At 42.7% G+C, this 15,345-nt stretch overlaps 2 protein-coding genes across 5 annotated transcripts in view; one reads left to right on the top strand and one right to left on the bottom strand.

The window, feature by feature from the left end:
- Nucleotides 1-10,435, top strand: part of lrch3 (leucine-rich repeats and calponin homology (CH) domain containing 3) — a 31,481-nt gene extending 21,046 nt beyond the window's left edge. For 2 of the 4 annotated variants that reach the window (XM_080771638.1, XM_080771636.1), the window contains 6 exons: nucleotides 1,039-1,072; nucleotides 1,300-1,410; nucleotides 1,799-1,881; nucleotides 1,974-2,111; nucleotides 2,308-2,385; nucleotides 5,929-10,435. In XM_080771638.1, coding sequence (XP_080627764.1) covers nucleotides 1,039-1,072; nucleotides 1,300-1,410; nucleotides 1,799-1,881; nucleotides 1,974-2,111; nucleotides 2,308-2,385; nucleotides 5,929-6,072 — 588 coding nt within the window. In that variant the 3' untranslated portion in view covers nucleotides 6,073-10,435. The remainder of the gene's footprint in view (nucleotides 1-1,038; nucleotides 1,073-1,299; nucleotides 1,411-1,798; nucleotides 1,882-1,973; nucleotides 2,112-2,307; nucleotides 2,386-5,928) is intronic. The other 2 variants (XR_013964573.1, XM_080771637.1) reach the window with 2 other exon arrangements.
- A 723-nt stretch (nucleotides 10,436-11,158) lies between these two features.
- On the bottom strand, nucleotides 11,159-15,319 carry drc9 (dynein regulatory complex subunit 9; the record flags this gene model as incomplete). The annotated part of the gene is made up of 8 exons (XM_080772954.1): nucleotides 11,159-11,269; nucleotides 11,730-11,831; nucleotides 12,197-12,328; nucleotides 13,017-13,178; nucleotides 13,443-13,524; nucleotides 13,920-14,048; nucleotides 14,644-14,777; nucleotides 15,206-15,319. 8 exons carry the CDS (start codon nucleotides 15,317-15,319, stop codon nucleotides 11,159-11,161), a joined length of 966 nt encoding a protein of 321 aa, XP_080629080.1.
- Between the last annotated feature and the right edge of the window lie 26 nt (nucleotides 15,320-15,345).

Below are 15,345 nucleotides of genomic sequence, written 5' to 3'. Positions count from 1 at the left end.
TCTATTTTTTTCCATGCTAAACTCCTTATCCCTAAACTTCTTACTATTTTGAAAAACATTTTTGAATAGTTAAAATAGCCAATCTACACTATTCAAAAATGTTTTTCAAAATAGTTAAAAAAAAAAAAAAGTAGTTTAGGGATAAGGGTTTAGCATGGATGCAAATTGAACCCTGAGTCTCTGTCTCTCTGACTGAGTCTCTGCCTGTCTGTCTCTATCTGAAGCCCAGTCCACTACTACACGTTGCAACTACATTGATGATTGATTGGAAAGTTGCAGTGGTCTGAATTACCCCGTTGCAGGTCTCTTGTGATTCAACCAATCACAAACTAAAAGTTACGAAACGCATTTCTGGTCACAAACATGTTGCTTACACAAATCTGTCATTGTAACTAACGTTGCATGACGCATGTCCACCGCACGCACTCACTCACTCACTCACTCACTCACTCACTCACTCACTCACTCACTCACTCCTGCCCACTGTGGAGACTAAAAGGCCTATTCATAGTCCAGTTTTAGGTGAAGAGCCAGAGGTGACCACCAAAACGGTGGTTGGTAAAAACAGAGAGATGTGTTGTGTGAGCGTGAGTGGTGATTGACCACTGCCGCGTGACGTCATGTTGTAGTTTTCTTCCATAAATCCCTAAAAGCCTGGAATATTTCATAAAAGCAAAGGTTAAAGCCTCAATCTGTGACTTCTTCGCCTGGTTGACAGTATGTAGAACACCAGGGAAAATATTGCTAAAACATAATTTTACATAATTTGTGTCAATTGTTTAGGAAAAAGCCCTAGTGTGGAGGACTCCTTTCACACGGTTTCACAAACGTTAGGACTTGACTTGGGCATACAAACATTTTCAGTCGTGAGATTTTTTTTTTTTCTTTAATCCATGGAACCATTATTGGGCAGCATTGACAGGCACTGTATACATGGTAGGGAATAAGCATATTGACACAATTCTCAGGAGGGGAAAAAAAGAATGTGTTTGTGTCTAAAACAATATTTGTGTATCTGTTTATGTTGTGTGTCTTCAGGGTGAAGACAGAACAACAGCCTTGTCTCCTACAGGTAAGATTACAACTTCTGACACCAGTCACACCATGTCCTGTTGTTACTTCACTTATTGTTTTATTCTGTATAAAAATTAGCTCTAAACAAGGTTTAAGATGGTCATTATTGTTTACAGCTACACAAAAAGTAAAACATTATTTTAGTATGGTTCTTCGGGCATTGTAGCAACATAGTAATAGTTTCAGTTCATCTCTCATTAAAACCCTCTTATTTTCTCCTTCTAGCCAACCAATCCAATCCCCTTGCCTCTGGGGGTGTGGCCTCTTGCCGGGGAGCCAATCAGAGACCAGAGAGCTATCTGTATCGCCTCAATCAGAAAGAGGACCAAAGGAGAGGTAAGATTATATCCTACCAGGACCTCTAGTACTGCTGGTTTTATCTCCTACCAGGACCTCTAGTACTGCTGGTTTTATATCCTACTGCTGGTTTTATATCCTACCAGGACCTCTAGTACTGCTGGTTTTATCTCCTACCAGGACCTCTAGTACTGCTGGTTTTATATCCTACTGCTGGTTTTATCTCCTACCAGGACCTCTAGTACTGCTGGTTTTATCTCCTACCAGGACCTCTAGTACTGCTGGTTTTATCTCCTACCAGGACCTCTAGTACTGCTGGTTTTAAACTTTTATCTCCTACCAGGACCTCTAGTACTGCTGGTTTTATATACTACCAGGACATGAAGAATGTATAAATGACTCATAACTTGCTGTTGCTCTCTTCCAGTAGAGAGCCACCCAGAGGAAACCAGACCTCCTCCACCTGTTCTGGGAGGGGAAGAGGCAGAGCTTGTGGAAGAACTCCGCAAAGTCAGTTGCCTCATTAATATTCTTAACTTAATCGGATGAATTAAATCAACACGTGCGTTAACCTCTATATCTGTCTGTCTTTCTGTCTGTAGAACATTGAGGCGCGTCTCAAGGTGTCGTTGCCCAGCGACTTGGGAGCGGCTTTGACGGACGGGGTGGTGCTGTGTCATCTGGCCAATCATGTGAGGCCGCGCTCCGTTCCTAGCATCCACGTTCCCTCCCCCGCTGTGGTGAGTGCAGACACAAGGAACTCTGGGAAATGTAGGAGCCAGGGGAACATGGGCGAGTGTCTCGTCTCAGTGGATATTTGGTCATTAAAGACTGCAGGCGGCAACACTCTTACATTAAGCAGTTAAATTACTTTACAGTTTAGTGACAGAAATGATGTAACCTAACCTAACCGGTTACCATTCCTGTCGCCCGCAGCCCAAACTGACCATGGCCAAATGTCGACGGAATGTTGAGAACTTCCTGGAAGCCTGTCGAAGGATTGGAGTACCTCAGGTAAGACAGACTGCAGATACACACAGACAGACTGACTTACTGACTGACCGACTGACTCATTCAGAGAGACACTAGCCTGCCCCAGCCAGTGTGATTTCTGGTCTCGAGGGGAGGATTCACATTTTCTGGACTGACACAGACTGACACTTTCAGAGAGAGACAGACTGACGCATTCAGAGAGAGACGGACACACACATGACCTGCTGATCTGGGATTAGATCCTACCAGAGCCTTTTCAGCTGTCCTACTGTCTGTCTCTCCTACACAGTTGTCCTACTGTCGGTCTCTCCTACACTGTCTCCCTCTCAGCTGTCCTACTGTCTGTCTCTCCTACACTGTCTGTCTCTCAGCTGTGCTACTGTCTGTCTCTCCTACACTGTCTCCCTCTCAGCTGTGCTACTGTCTGTCTCTCCTACACTGTCTCCCTCTCAGCTGTGCAACTGTCTGTCTCTCCTACACTGTCTCCCTCTCAGCTGTCCTACTGTCTGTCTCTCTGGATAAGAGACAGCTGTTAAATGTCTCTTCTAGAGGTAATAATTGAGTGGTGCAACCACTCCTATAGACAGCTATATGTGTCCCTGGGTCAGTCTGTCTGTCCGTCTGAGCACGAAAATAGGTGGTTTGGTTGGTTTTCACAACCAAGTGTCACTGTTGCACAACACACACATATTAACTACTATATATGATGACTATATATGGGTGTTAAAGTACAGTACAGTGACCCACACGGTATCTGTCATTTCTCAACCATTTTGGACTCGGGGCGGCTTGCCGGAACCGGGCCGCCCCCCTGCGCGCGTTCCTGCGGGTCTGGATGTTTTTAGGACCCCCCCCGGGGACCCCCACACGGTAACTCTGTCATTTCTCAACCATTTCGGTTGTGGGGCAGCTCGCCGGAACCGTGCCGTGCCGGCGCCCTGGGCACGTTCCTGTGGGTCTGGAACTTCTGGGGACCCCCACACAGGGTTGCACCACTCACTTCACACGAGTGTGATTTTTTTTCCTCACTTCAACTAACATGTCTCCCTCTTCCTCCCTCCATTTTTCCCTCTGTCTGTTGTATCTTTCATCTTTTTTAATTGAACCCGTTTTGTTGAATATTTGTTTTTCCACACACACACACACACACACACACACACACACACACACACACAGGAGCATCTCTGTTCAGTCGATGAGATTGTAGAGGGGAAAGGGGGCGTGGTTTATAGGACAGCCTGTGTTCTACTCTCCTTCGCCCCGCCCGGCATTGGCCCCTCCCCTCCCACCCAATTGGCTGGCTTTGCCTTGTTCTACCTGTCACTCATGTCAGTGTTGTGTGTGATCTACTGCCACCTTGCGCCTCCACCAAGCGAATGAATGGAGCATGATAACCATGTGACCATGTAACCCCAATAGTCTCTATGTACAGCAGCCATATTGGAAAGAAAGTGGGCCTTTTCCTTACATCCTTCCCCGTCTGGTGTTATCAATGATACTAGGGATAGGAATTATTCACTAATTGATCATTTAAGTTTTGATAACCTTATCGATCGATTAACTGGTTAGTTGATAAGCGGTGCTTTGTTATTATTCTTTTTTATCTGAGAATCTTAATTTATGTCTAACATAAAAAATCTACATTTAGCTGATAAACAGAAAGAATACAAAAGGCAGACGGCATTACATTCACAGAAAACCGCCTAATGGTGGAACCGCTGAATTTTCGATTAATTGTTGACTTAAATTTAATTGACGCATGTCTTAACCCTGAATAATCAATTAACTATTATCGTCCCTAAATTATACTAATGAAGGCTCTGTTCCATGACTCTGAAAGTGCAACCAAATGGACGTGTACAGGTCTAGTGGTCCATTTGTCCACGCAGAGTTATGGGGCGTCCTTGAAATTTAAAATGTGTGTGAACCACTGCTACACTAAATGTAACAGAATGTAACTAAATGTAACAGAATGTAACTAAATGTAACATTAGTATCTTTGGTAAGACCTTGTGAAGGAAGTAAGAAAGAGGCTGTTGTGCATAGAGCCTATTAATTAGCTAAGCACAAGTACCGCACAAGTTAGCACCAGTCTAAATCCCTTTCAATCCAGCATGAATGACATCAATGACCAAAAAGTCTTTCTCCTCCTCCTGTTTCCCTTTGCCTTAAAGTGTGACTTCATGTTGTGCAAAAGTGAACCTGCTAAATTGATCGGTGATCAGTAATCGGCAGCTGCATGCTACTGCTTGGACACACCAGACACCAGCTGTCATCCATTTGGAAGTAGAGTAGAGAGCCCAGTAGTAACAAACTATCGTGTTGGAAATAAAATTAGATTAAAGTAAGTAGGCTTTGGAAGCAACGGTTAACGTGGCCATGTGGCGGCTTGACACCACAAATACCGTGCTCTCTCTTTTCTCTGTGTTTCGCCCAGGTGGGCGTGGTTTTTAGGTTAGGTTTAGGCATAGTTTCTGTGAGGTTAGGGTTAGGCATAGTGTTTGAAATGTTAAGGTTAGGTTTTCAGGTTAGGATATAACCATGCCCACATGGGCCTGAACACCAAAGAAAGAGGGAGTCCCCAACACGTTTATCCCGTGGACATGATGCTAGTATGTCGCAGGGACTTAACCCCCATCCAACCCTTGATGCTGAGTGCCAAGCAGGGAGACATTGGGTACCAATTTGATATGACAATAATTGGGGGTCAAGTCCAAAGGGCATAAACTCCTTAAAAGTTTTCCTACAGATTCCGCACATTTTTCGCAGTTTGGGCAGTTTGTTTTCCATGGAATTTGGCAATATGGCAGAGGATTGTGGGAAACGGTCAAGAAACTGAAGCCCACAGTCATTCGTCAAAGGAATCTCCCTATGAGGCAATTATATGATTTGCTCGATCCACATTTGACGACGTCAAGAAAGCGACGTCAAAGAATGTCGTGGTCTTGTTAACCACTCCCCGTTGAAATCACATTTCCATTCATGCGCGTGGAGTCTTGACCATCCATGCTAATGCATGGTTGGCTGCGGGAGTACAGCGTTGACAGACAACCCCTTTAGCCAAGCAGCGAAACAAAATAATTAACGTCATCTCCAGTCTCCAACCAGCTATTTAAAGCGATAATTTGTTAATGGAGAGTGGTCTTATTTCTCTCAAGTTCTCTCTATGGCTCATTGTGCATATTGCATATAGGTGTTTTCTTTATTGCTTTCATATAGCTTGACCCCGTCTTCATCGCTGCTTGCAGCTATATTTCTAGTTGAATTTCCATTTGTACACAAGATTTGCCATATGACTCATCGGGGGCTTGCAGTCAGGCTATTGTCATGTAACACTATCATGCAGCGAATGGGACACACAGTGCTGTTCATAATCAGTCCTTTTAATTCTCTTGATTTCATCTTTATTTGATGTTGTTCATTAGTAATTTATTTTCTGTTGCCATCATGGCGATTATCATTTTTTTTAGTCCACCCATTGACATGACCCTCCTTTCTGTTCATCCCCCCTCGTTTGTCTTTCTTTCTGTCCGTCTGTCTGTCTGTGTGTGTCTGTGTGCGTAGACTCAGTTGTGTCTTCCTGTGTGTATTCTGGAGGAGCGAGGGCTCCCCCAGGTGGCGGGAACGGTGCGCGCTCTGCTGGAGCTGGCCCCACCCAAACACGCCACCACCAGCGTCTCCGCAGCAACCACGCCCCTCGCCTTGTAGACCCGCCCCCACCACACTACGGGACGTTGCCTGACAACACCACCTATCGACCGACCCGATGAAAGACAAAATGACACGAAAAATCTTGTCTCCTCGAGTCCGCCATCGCATCGTCACAGGAAGTGATCAAACGTTTCCTTTTTTAAAGTTTTCTTCTTTACGAAAGAACATTTTATGATGTCAAATAGACCACAGACAGACAGTAACTTCCTCTTTTTCTCTGTCCACTGGGTTTTTATTTTATTTTGTACAGAAGCGAATTGCTGGGCACGAAAAGAGGAAATCATCAGTATCACGTTGTAATATGAAACGTGTATTGTTATAACGAGATGCTTTTCATGCTACACAAATAAAACCGCCTTGCCATACGACATGTCTGGATGTAGAGCAGGTGCGTGTCCTCTGAAAGCTCTTTGAGCAGTGGGTCCTCGGTCCTCCGTTGCCGAAAGACGCCATTGAAAACTAGCCACCCAAGACTGGGAAACGGCGTTGGTTTGTTTTTAAGGTGTTTTTCATGTTATGACATACACACTTGAACGCATAAAGAAGATGGTGCATGCACTTCCGTGGCCTGCCGTATTTCTTTTTTTTGCTGCTGTCAACATTTTCCCATCATCAGGGCACCTCACTGAGTGATTGAAATGTTGACGGCGATAAAAGTACAGCAGAGATTTTGCAGCGTTTCCAGTATTTCACATACGCAGTTATTCATCTCGCTATAATGTGAAACATTTCATGCTATAACGGAGTAACTTAGTAGTAACTTACGGCAAAACATTTTGTTATAACTTATGTTTTTATGTGAGGGAACTTCTATTGTTTTAAAACATGATAACTTGTGCTATATTCTTTTAATGTGATAACTTATATTATCTTAATGAAATACAATAGTTTTAACAATCTTATCACATTATACCATTTCACTTATTAATGAAATTACTTAAAAGCATCTTGTTATAATAAACTATTCAAACTTAACCCATTAGGACAAATGCCATCTAAATCACTTTTGTATTTGGCTGCGGACCCCCATCTGAAACGGTTTTGTGCCCAGCGACCCCCAGAAGAGAAACATTTAGTAAAAAAGAAAAGCCTTTCAAGATTTTTCTAAAATGTTCAAAAATAGCATATATACAAGCTTGCATTGCAGCACAAAGTGAGTGTGTAAATTTGCTATTTTTTTAGAACCACTGTCCTAAATCTTAAGAGTTATCTGAAGTGTGTGTGGTTAAAATCTAAAGTGACACAGATGCTTTGCCTGTTTTAATTGGTTAAATATTAGCTTTTCACGTTACAACATGATACTGATCTCATTGCTTCGTTCTTCTGTGGCAGCAATACGCTTTGGTAATTTTGCACCATATTAATATGCTATAGTTTATTATTATTATTATTTTCATTGTTGTCAGGTGATTTGTGTGTGGGGTCATGGAGAGGTCACACCAGCTGGCGGACTGCTACAGTCATAGCCCATCAAAGCAGTTTGAAGAGAAAAGATTATCATGTTTCCATCATCGTATCGGTAAATGGTGTCAGTGTACAGTGGGGTTCCCTTCGTTTATGCCGGCCCAGTACCCATAGTTACCTCTAGGTATTTAAAAGTAGTGTCAGTCAGTTGAGGGAGTGATGGTCGACCGGAGTACTGCAGGGCTCTATTCTAGTGTCTCTTTTTCTGTTATTGTGGGGAAAGTTTTCGCTGAAAGCCAGATCGACAAAGCTTGCAATGCGTCGACGCTTTGTCAATCTGCTATTTCCCCACAATATACGGATACTGGGGTTTAAGTGCTTAATACTGCAGTACACACAGCATTGATCCTGTTCCTGTCCTGCCCTGCTCTGTCATTTCCGGCCAGATAAAACGGTTAGCCGTATCCATGCGGCTTAATATATAAATAAACCACGGTGACTTTCTGTCTGAAGTTCCATAAACTCTCAAAAACGGATTCCTAGCTGCGCTACTGAATCTGTCGGCAGGGGCATTCAGAATGGTATGTACGTTGGGGATTAGTGGAATGAAAACGTAAGCGCCCCACCAGAAGAGGAGGGCTGAGGGCCGACCTAAAGGGCCATCATCCTCCACACGTTGTATTGGCCGGCGCCCCCAGAGGCAAATTCAAATGGAAACAAACAAGCAGAGGGTGCTGTTTATTGTTTTTCAGCGGTGCACACCGCTCCAATGACTGGCTTCGTGTGTCCCTATGTGTCTACAGTATGTGCCTATGTATGTCCGTTTGGGGTATGAACAGCTGCCGGGCATTACCGCTGGGTGACCTAAAGTGGCACTGTTCTTCAGCCTACAGGCCCATTCACACTGAGCACTACAACAATAAAAGTGTAACTAACAATAAAACTGTACCGTACAGTACAGTACCTATCACAAAAGTATGTTTTATTTTAAAAAAAGAATCCAATGCATGGTTCCCAAATTGGAAGTTCCAAAACTCGCTAACTAAATAAGTGCCATTATCAACTTCATAGTGTTTAAACGGTTTGTTTTTCAAATAATGGAGGAATGTTCCCCAATACATTTGGGACCCCCGGGCTGTTTTCATCTTGTCGCCGATCTTTGGTCAGAACTATGCCTTGGAATAGGAAATGACGGAGAAAGGTCATGTTACATGTGCAGTATATGAATACTATGCAGTAGACTGTATTGGACACCGTGTTGTATACTACGTAGTATGAAGTGAATACTGCATTTCTATAGCACCTTTTTCCAAAGCGCATTACATTCATCCTTGCAGTATGCAGTATGGTACTGTGCAGTATGCAATACTATGTAATTACCAGTATGGTTACTATGTAGTATGCAGTATAGATACTGTGTTGTTTAATAATTTAACGCCATACTTGATCGCACTACAGCATCGCACAAAAGTAGCAAATCCACAAGCTCGAAACACAGCACGAAGCGACGTGTTTTGAGCTTGTCGATCTGCTCCTTTTTTTCCATTTCAACCCTGGAGGGTAACAGTTTTGGACAAAAATATGATGAATGCAGAAACCATACTGCATACTACGTGGTATTCAGTATGGATATTATTACATCGTAGTATCCACATTCCACTCCCATTATGAGTGCACCAGTCCGACTATACGTATATAGCCACAGTGCCACATCCTATAGTTTTTCGTCTGTCTTGTTTGTTTCAACTCGTGTCGTTGGCGTGTAAATGTTAACTGTAAATATATAAATATATATATGACGCTGTTATTTTCTGTTTGTTGCCATGACGACAAGGCAAGGTCTCCCATGGCGACGCAGACAGACGCTGTCCCTATTCGCTGGTCAAAGGACAAAAAGATAACACTTTTTTTTTTCTCCTTTTTTTTTTTTTTGTAAGATTTCACGATGAACATAATTTGTGGCTGGCTTAGGGTGGAAGATTGTTCAAAAACCTGGTTTGGTGACCGAGGTTCCCCCACGTGTTCTAATGACGACCCCCAGCAATGACGGGGTTAGTTAGCCCTCTCTTGTTGTGGCCTAATGGCCGTGGCTAAGCAGACCATGGGACGCTTTGAATGACATGTTTTTTCCTCCTATCGCTGGGCTGTTTCACGGTCCGTTGCACACCGGGAATGTGACAAATATACCATCCGAAAACGCGCGCCTCATTCAAATCATAAGTTGGGTGCTTGTTAGTCACAGCGGAAAAGTTGACCTTGTTTAAAAGGAAGTTGCTTTATCTATCTATTGGCGTTATGTGTGTGGTACTCATGACACAAACCGCAGATTAAATCAAATAAATTAATGGCACTACATAAACATTCCCGGTTTGTAAGGACCTTCAAACGCCTTGCAATAGTTTTTTTTTTTTTTTTTTTTCATATGTAAGCAAAAACAAGCCATGTATTTTCCAGATGTCTGATACTTTTATCATTGAAGTTACTGTTTGGAGTTTGAAACGAGAGATTTGTAAATGTTTTTATTTTATTATTATTATTATTATTGGTGATCTATAGACATGTTGCCCCACCCCCCCTAAAGTTGTGATAAAACATGTGACCAGAGGTTCCTAACAACCACGGTTATACTGACTGAATTCCACATGGTCCACTGCCGGGCTCCCTCTTTGTCAAGGAGACATCTTTTTTATTATTTTCACCCTTGGTTTTTATGTCACAAAGGCAAGACAGAACATTCCGTATGTTTACAGAGATGCATTTAATAGACTGACTGACAGAACTATATCCCGCTCCAGACCTGCCTGCTTACAGCAACACAATGCCCTTTTTACATTTTTAAACTTTGTATTTTCACTATTTCTTGCTGAGAATTGTCCCTGGAAAAAAAAACACAAATAAAAACATTGAACATGTCTGGATTGAATATTTGGTGCATTGAATAAAAGTTCTAATTTGAGTCACTGATGTGAGCACGTTTCATACTTTTGTGTGTGTGTGTGTGTTTTGACATTTCCCACTATTCTAGGGAACATTAGCTGAAAATAGCTGATATAAGCTCACTGCCACGTGCTGCTTCGAGGCATTGTGAGCTTGTAGATGGGCTATTTTCAGCAAAGAGGTTTGATGTAGGTGGAAAAAAGCTGACCAAATGCAGGGCTAATACTTGAGCTTTTAACTGGTTAATTGTCTAAAAATCCATTCATGGATTAACGTTACTAAGATGAATCCAACATATTAATAGAAAAGATATGTGTAAACAATCAAAACATAAATGTACAGTGATTAGAGTGCTGTCAAACAAGTCTATGAAATCATATGAAAACGTTATTTTGCAGCAGAAGTTTATACAATATGTAGTGGGAGGGGGGTGGGCGGGTACCTGCTTCATCGCTCTTTCTCTCTCAGCTATAAGGGGTCCTTGAAGACCCCTGCTCTAGATTCGATCTGTGGTAAGTCTAAACAGAGAAACCATTTGGAATGATGATTAAAGGGTTTACTGTAAGAATAGATCAGAAGTTAAAACCTTTGGATTGATTGATTGATTTTATTTGGTGATAAAAGAAAGAGCAATATAGCACTTCAAAGAAATAACACACACAAACGTTTTTCCAAGGATAATTAAAACAGTAAGGAGAGCCACAGTTGAAGAAGTTCTGGTTCCAGGCGACAGAGATACGTTTCATTTCTTCTTCTTCTTTTCTTTTCTCTTGGTCTTCTCTTTGGCTTTCTTCCCCTTTTTAAAGGGTCCCAAACAGCGTCTGACCAGAGTTCCTCTCCACCACGCCTGTACCTGAGACAACATGGAGTCATGCAGGACGGTATCAGTACTCCACTTATTTTACTTAAGTAATAGTATCAATACTGCAATATAGAAATACTCCGTTACAAGTAAAAGTCCGGAGTTCAAAATGTACTTGAGTGAAAGTACAAAAGTATTGTCCTCAACATGTACTTAAAGTACCAAAGGTAAAAGTACTCATTGTGCAGAATGTCCCATTTCAAGTTTTCAAATGTATAAGATTCTTTAGTTTAGAAAATAGCTTATCTACAAGCAAGCAAGTACAACTTGAAGTCACACGGCTAGTCAGCCAATGGGAAGACTAGCCGTGGACGATGGATCAGATGAGGAACACTGAAGATTTCCTGCTGTTTCTTAATCTTTCCTCCAAAAAATCAATTTGCCATTTTTACAACACGTTAAAATCCATATTTCTTTTCCGGTTATTATGGGGATGTATCTGAGTGGTTACCATGGTAGCAGCGCTCCTCTCCATGTTGTCTTTCTCCAGCTGTCTGCGGAGGTTTTCCTTCAACACCCTGTCATCCAATACCAACTCTTCACTCTCCCTGTACTGACAGGTCAAAGGTCAAATCATTATTTTTAATAATCGTCCAACACCACCTCCTCACACTCCCTGTATAGACAGGGCAACGGTCAAATCATTATTACTATTAGTATTTCTACGAATCGTCCGACACCACCTCTGTAGTACTGACAGGTCAAATCATAATCATTATTATTAAATAATTCTCCTTCACACTCTTTGTACTGAGTAGTACTGACAGGTTTAAATCATAATCATCTAGGCAAAATATTGTCGGTTAAAGAGGGTATTAGTAGGGATGTCCCGATTACGTTTTTGTGCTCCCGATCCGATTTCCGATCATTTGATTTTGAACATCTGCCGATACGATATGCGTGCATGCTTGTTCTTACCTTGCTAGACAATAGTTGTAGTATAGTGACATTGCTGGTCTTGCTGTGTTTCAAGGTGCTTGCTTCCTGTTGTTTGCGTTCCATGTCCTGGTTATATTTCTCCAGCCACCACTCATCCTGCTCCGATAGTGTCTGCAGAAACAACCCAATAATAATAACAATGTGTAGCCTCGGTCCCAGGCTTACTTATCTGCGAAAAGAACCAGTCCACTTTTCACAGTCAGTTTGCACAGTCAGGCACAGGCAGGCAGACAAATATTGAGATATCCATGTGGGACACAGACAGACAGACAGACAGACAGACAGACAGACAGTTAAAATGGGTACTATGACAACGGGTATTGCATACTACAGAGATCTCCATATACAGTATGGCCACAAAAGGGACACAGGCGGATAGTTAAAACGGCTGCTATGACAAGTTGACAACGGGTATTATTACTAGGTTCCCAAGTTGCATCGTTCCCAAGTAGGCCGGTTGCCGACGGGCATGTACAGGTCTAGTAATAACAATGTGATATCAGCGTTATCATGAATTATGTCATTATAATGAATCGTTACCATCAGGTGGTCCTTCAGAAAGCTCTTCATGTGCTGATGAACTCTTCTCTCCTCCTCCAATCTGTCATTTAACAGCTTGACGGACGGACAGACAGACAGACAGACAGACAGTAAATCAGATTTAACCAATGAAAAACAGATATTTTGCGACACATTGACAGCTTATAGATTGGCTAGTTTCAGTAATAGCCGTTGTATATGGTTAAAGTGGTTAAATTGTGCACCCCACTGTGAGAAACCAGTGGTGTGGTGGACATACATGTATGTGTTGCTGCAGTGTGCTCTCGTTGTGGTTGTTGTGTTTGTGCGTCTGGTAGACCAGTTGTTTGCAGCTGCTCTTCACGTACTTCTTCTCCAGCGACGTTTTCACCTTCAGCTCTTGCAGCTGGTCTTTTAAATGAGCCGTCAACTCGTCACGACTCTGCAACAACACCAACATTAAAACACAAGCACGGTCTAAAAGCCTCAATGAGAGAGACGCCATCGTGTACAGACAGACAGACAGACAGACAGACACGGCAACATTATGTTTTCAGATTGTCAGCCGTCGTCTGTCTGTCTGTCTGTCTATGCCTCCAGAGACAGCTGTCAGCTAAGGCAGATGAAGGTCTGCAGATGAAACCTATCTGTTTTCGGTGTCTGGATATGTTTTTAATTTTATACATAGTGCGTAGCAGAGGGATACCTGTAGCTCCATGTTCTTCTGTGTGTGAAGGTCTGTCAGGTGTTTCTGCAGAGATCTGATCCTTCTACAACTCTCCTCCTCTCTAAACCATTGGTAAAAAACCCCAAAAAGAGCAAATGGAGGATTCATATTGCATCTGTATCACGCACGCATGCACGCACGCATGCACGCACGAATCACATGAATCGCATGAATCACATCTTGATGTCATCATCAAGATGTGAGTCACCATGTTAATGATTTTAACACAGCTCTATATTAATTTTTATTAATGACATAGTAAAATGTCGAAGATGAGTGGTATTCCCCTTTAAGTGTCTGTGCCATGTGCTGTTTACATTTCTGACTAATAAAATATTAAATGAATCAATCAATCCAGCACCAGCACAACATGTCAGTATAGAGTACAGTGCCAGTACGGCATAGTACCAATACAATATACCAGGTACACCTAATACCATGAGTAAAGTATGTCACCTGTTGATGACATCACGGAGTTGGGACTTCCTGTCGTTCTCCTCCTCCACAGACTCCAACAGACTAACAAACGTCTGATCGGCTCTCAGCTCCGCCAACAGCCTATCAATCACCTTAGACGCAAAAAGCCTGCAGAGGAAAGGAGAAAGTGAACAGGAGTACAGGCAGCTTAGGCAATTGGCACTGGGGGAGAAAAATGGTTTACAAAGATCGTGGGATAAAACAGTGAAGAGCCTTGGCTCGAGTGTCCGGGGTTATTCTTTTTCCTACAGTATTCACTTTCTAACCCAGCAGCTCCTTCAAGTGATGTGCGTTACGTATTCTATTAGTTTTTGTATAGGTTGCTAATGCCACTGTATGTTTATGTCAGTCTGTCTACCTGTCTGTCTGTATTTTCTTCATTAGTTCAGACTGTATGTGTCTGTCTGTCTGTCTGTCTGTCTGTCTGTCTGTCTGTCTGTATTTATTTTATTCAGACAGACAGGTCTACTGTATGTCTGTCTGTCTGTATTTTCTTCAGACCTCCATAAATCTGAGCTTTAGTGGGATGGTCCTTCCATGAAAGGTTCTGGACACGCATGAGGAGTCTTGTGTAAGACTTGTCAAGACGATCCAGAAACTCCTTATTCATTGTCCATGTTTCGGCACCACACAGGCTTTGAAGTTTGAACAGGTTGATCTTGGTATCTCTTGAGATGTCTGTTGTATGTGTCTGTCTGTCTACCTGTCTGTCTGTATTTTCTTCAGTAGTTCTGAATCTTTAGTTCTGTTCAGATGATGACTTTTGTCTGGCCCCGCCCCCTGGCTCTGACGGGCGTATCTCTGCTGGCCCAGCATCCCACTGCTGTCTGCCAGCACCTAACATACACACACACACACACACACACACACACACGCACACGCACACGCACACGCACACACACACACACACACACACACATACACACACACACACGCACGCACATGTCGCACATAATAATAATATTATAATAATAATAATCTGTAAGACACCTGAGGGCGAGAAGCAACCTCGCCCTACAGGGCGAGGTAAGAGAGTGATTCTCAAACATTTTCATGTCAAGGATCCCCAAATTGATATTTTGCCGAAGACCCACGTTTGAAAGGATTTTGCTCCAGGGACCCACATAAGAGAAGATCTGTGTTAAACATGTTAAACATTATTCAAACTAATTTTCTAAAATAGCCCAAAGCATAAAATCGGCCGTGAAGTGAAGTAGTTCAAACAGATTTGAGAAGTTGAGAAGTATAGTGTTGGAGAGAGTCACCACAGAGTGTCCGTGTGCTCCTCTGGCACATAGGATGTTCCCCAACACGTCCAGCTGGTCTGCAGTGTCTTCTAGGACAGCACACACCCCGAGTACCTCCTCTACACACAACATCCTGACAGGCACACGCACGCACGCAC

This window comes from Protomyctophum bolini, assembly GCF_963924005.1.
Source record: "Protomyctophum bolini genome assembly, chromosome: 9".
NCBI classification, from domain to species: domain Eukaryota; kingdom Metazoa; phylum Chordata; class Actinopteri; order Myctophiformes; family Myctophidae; genus Protomyctophum; species Protomyctophum bolini.
This window is presented reverse-complemented; position numbering and strand designations above follow the sequence as displayed.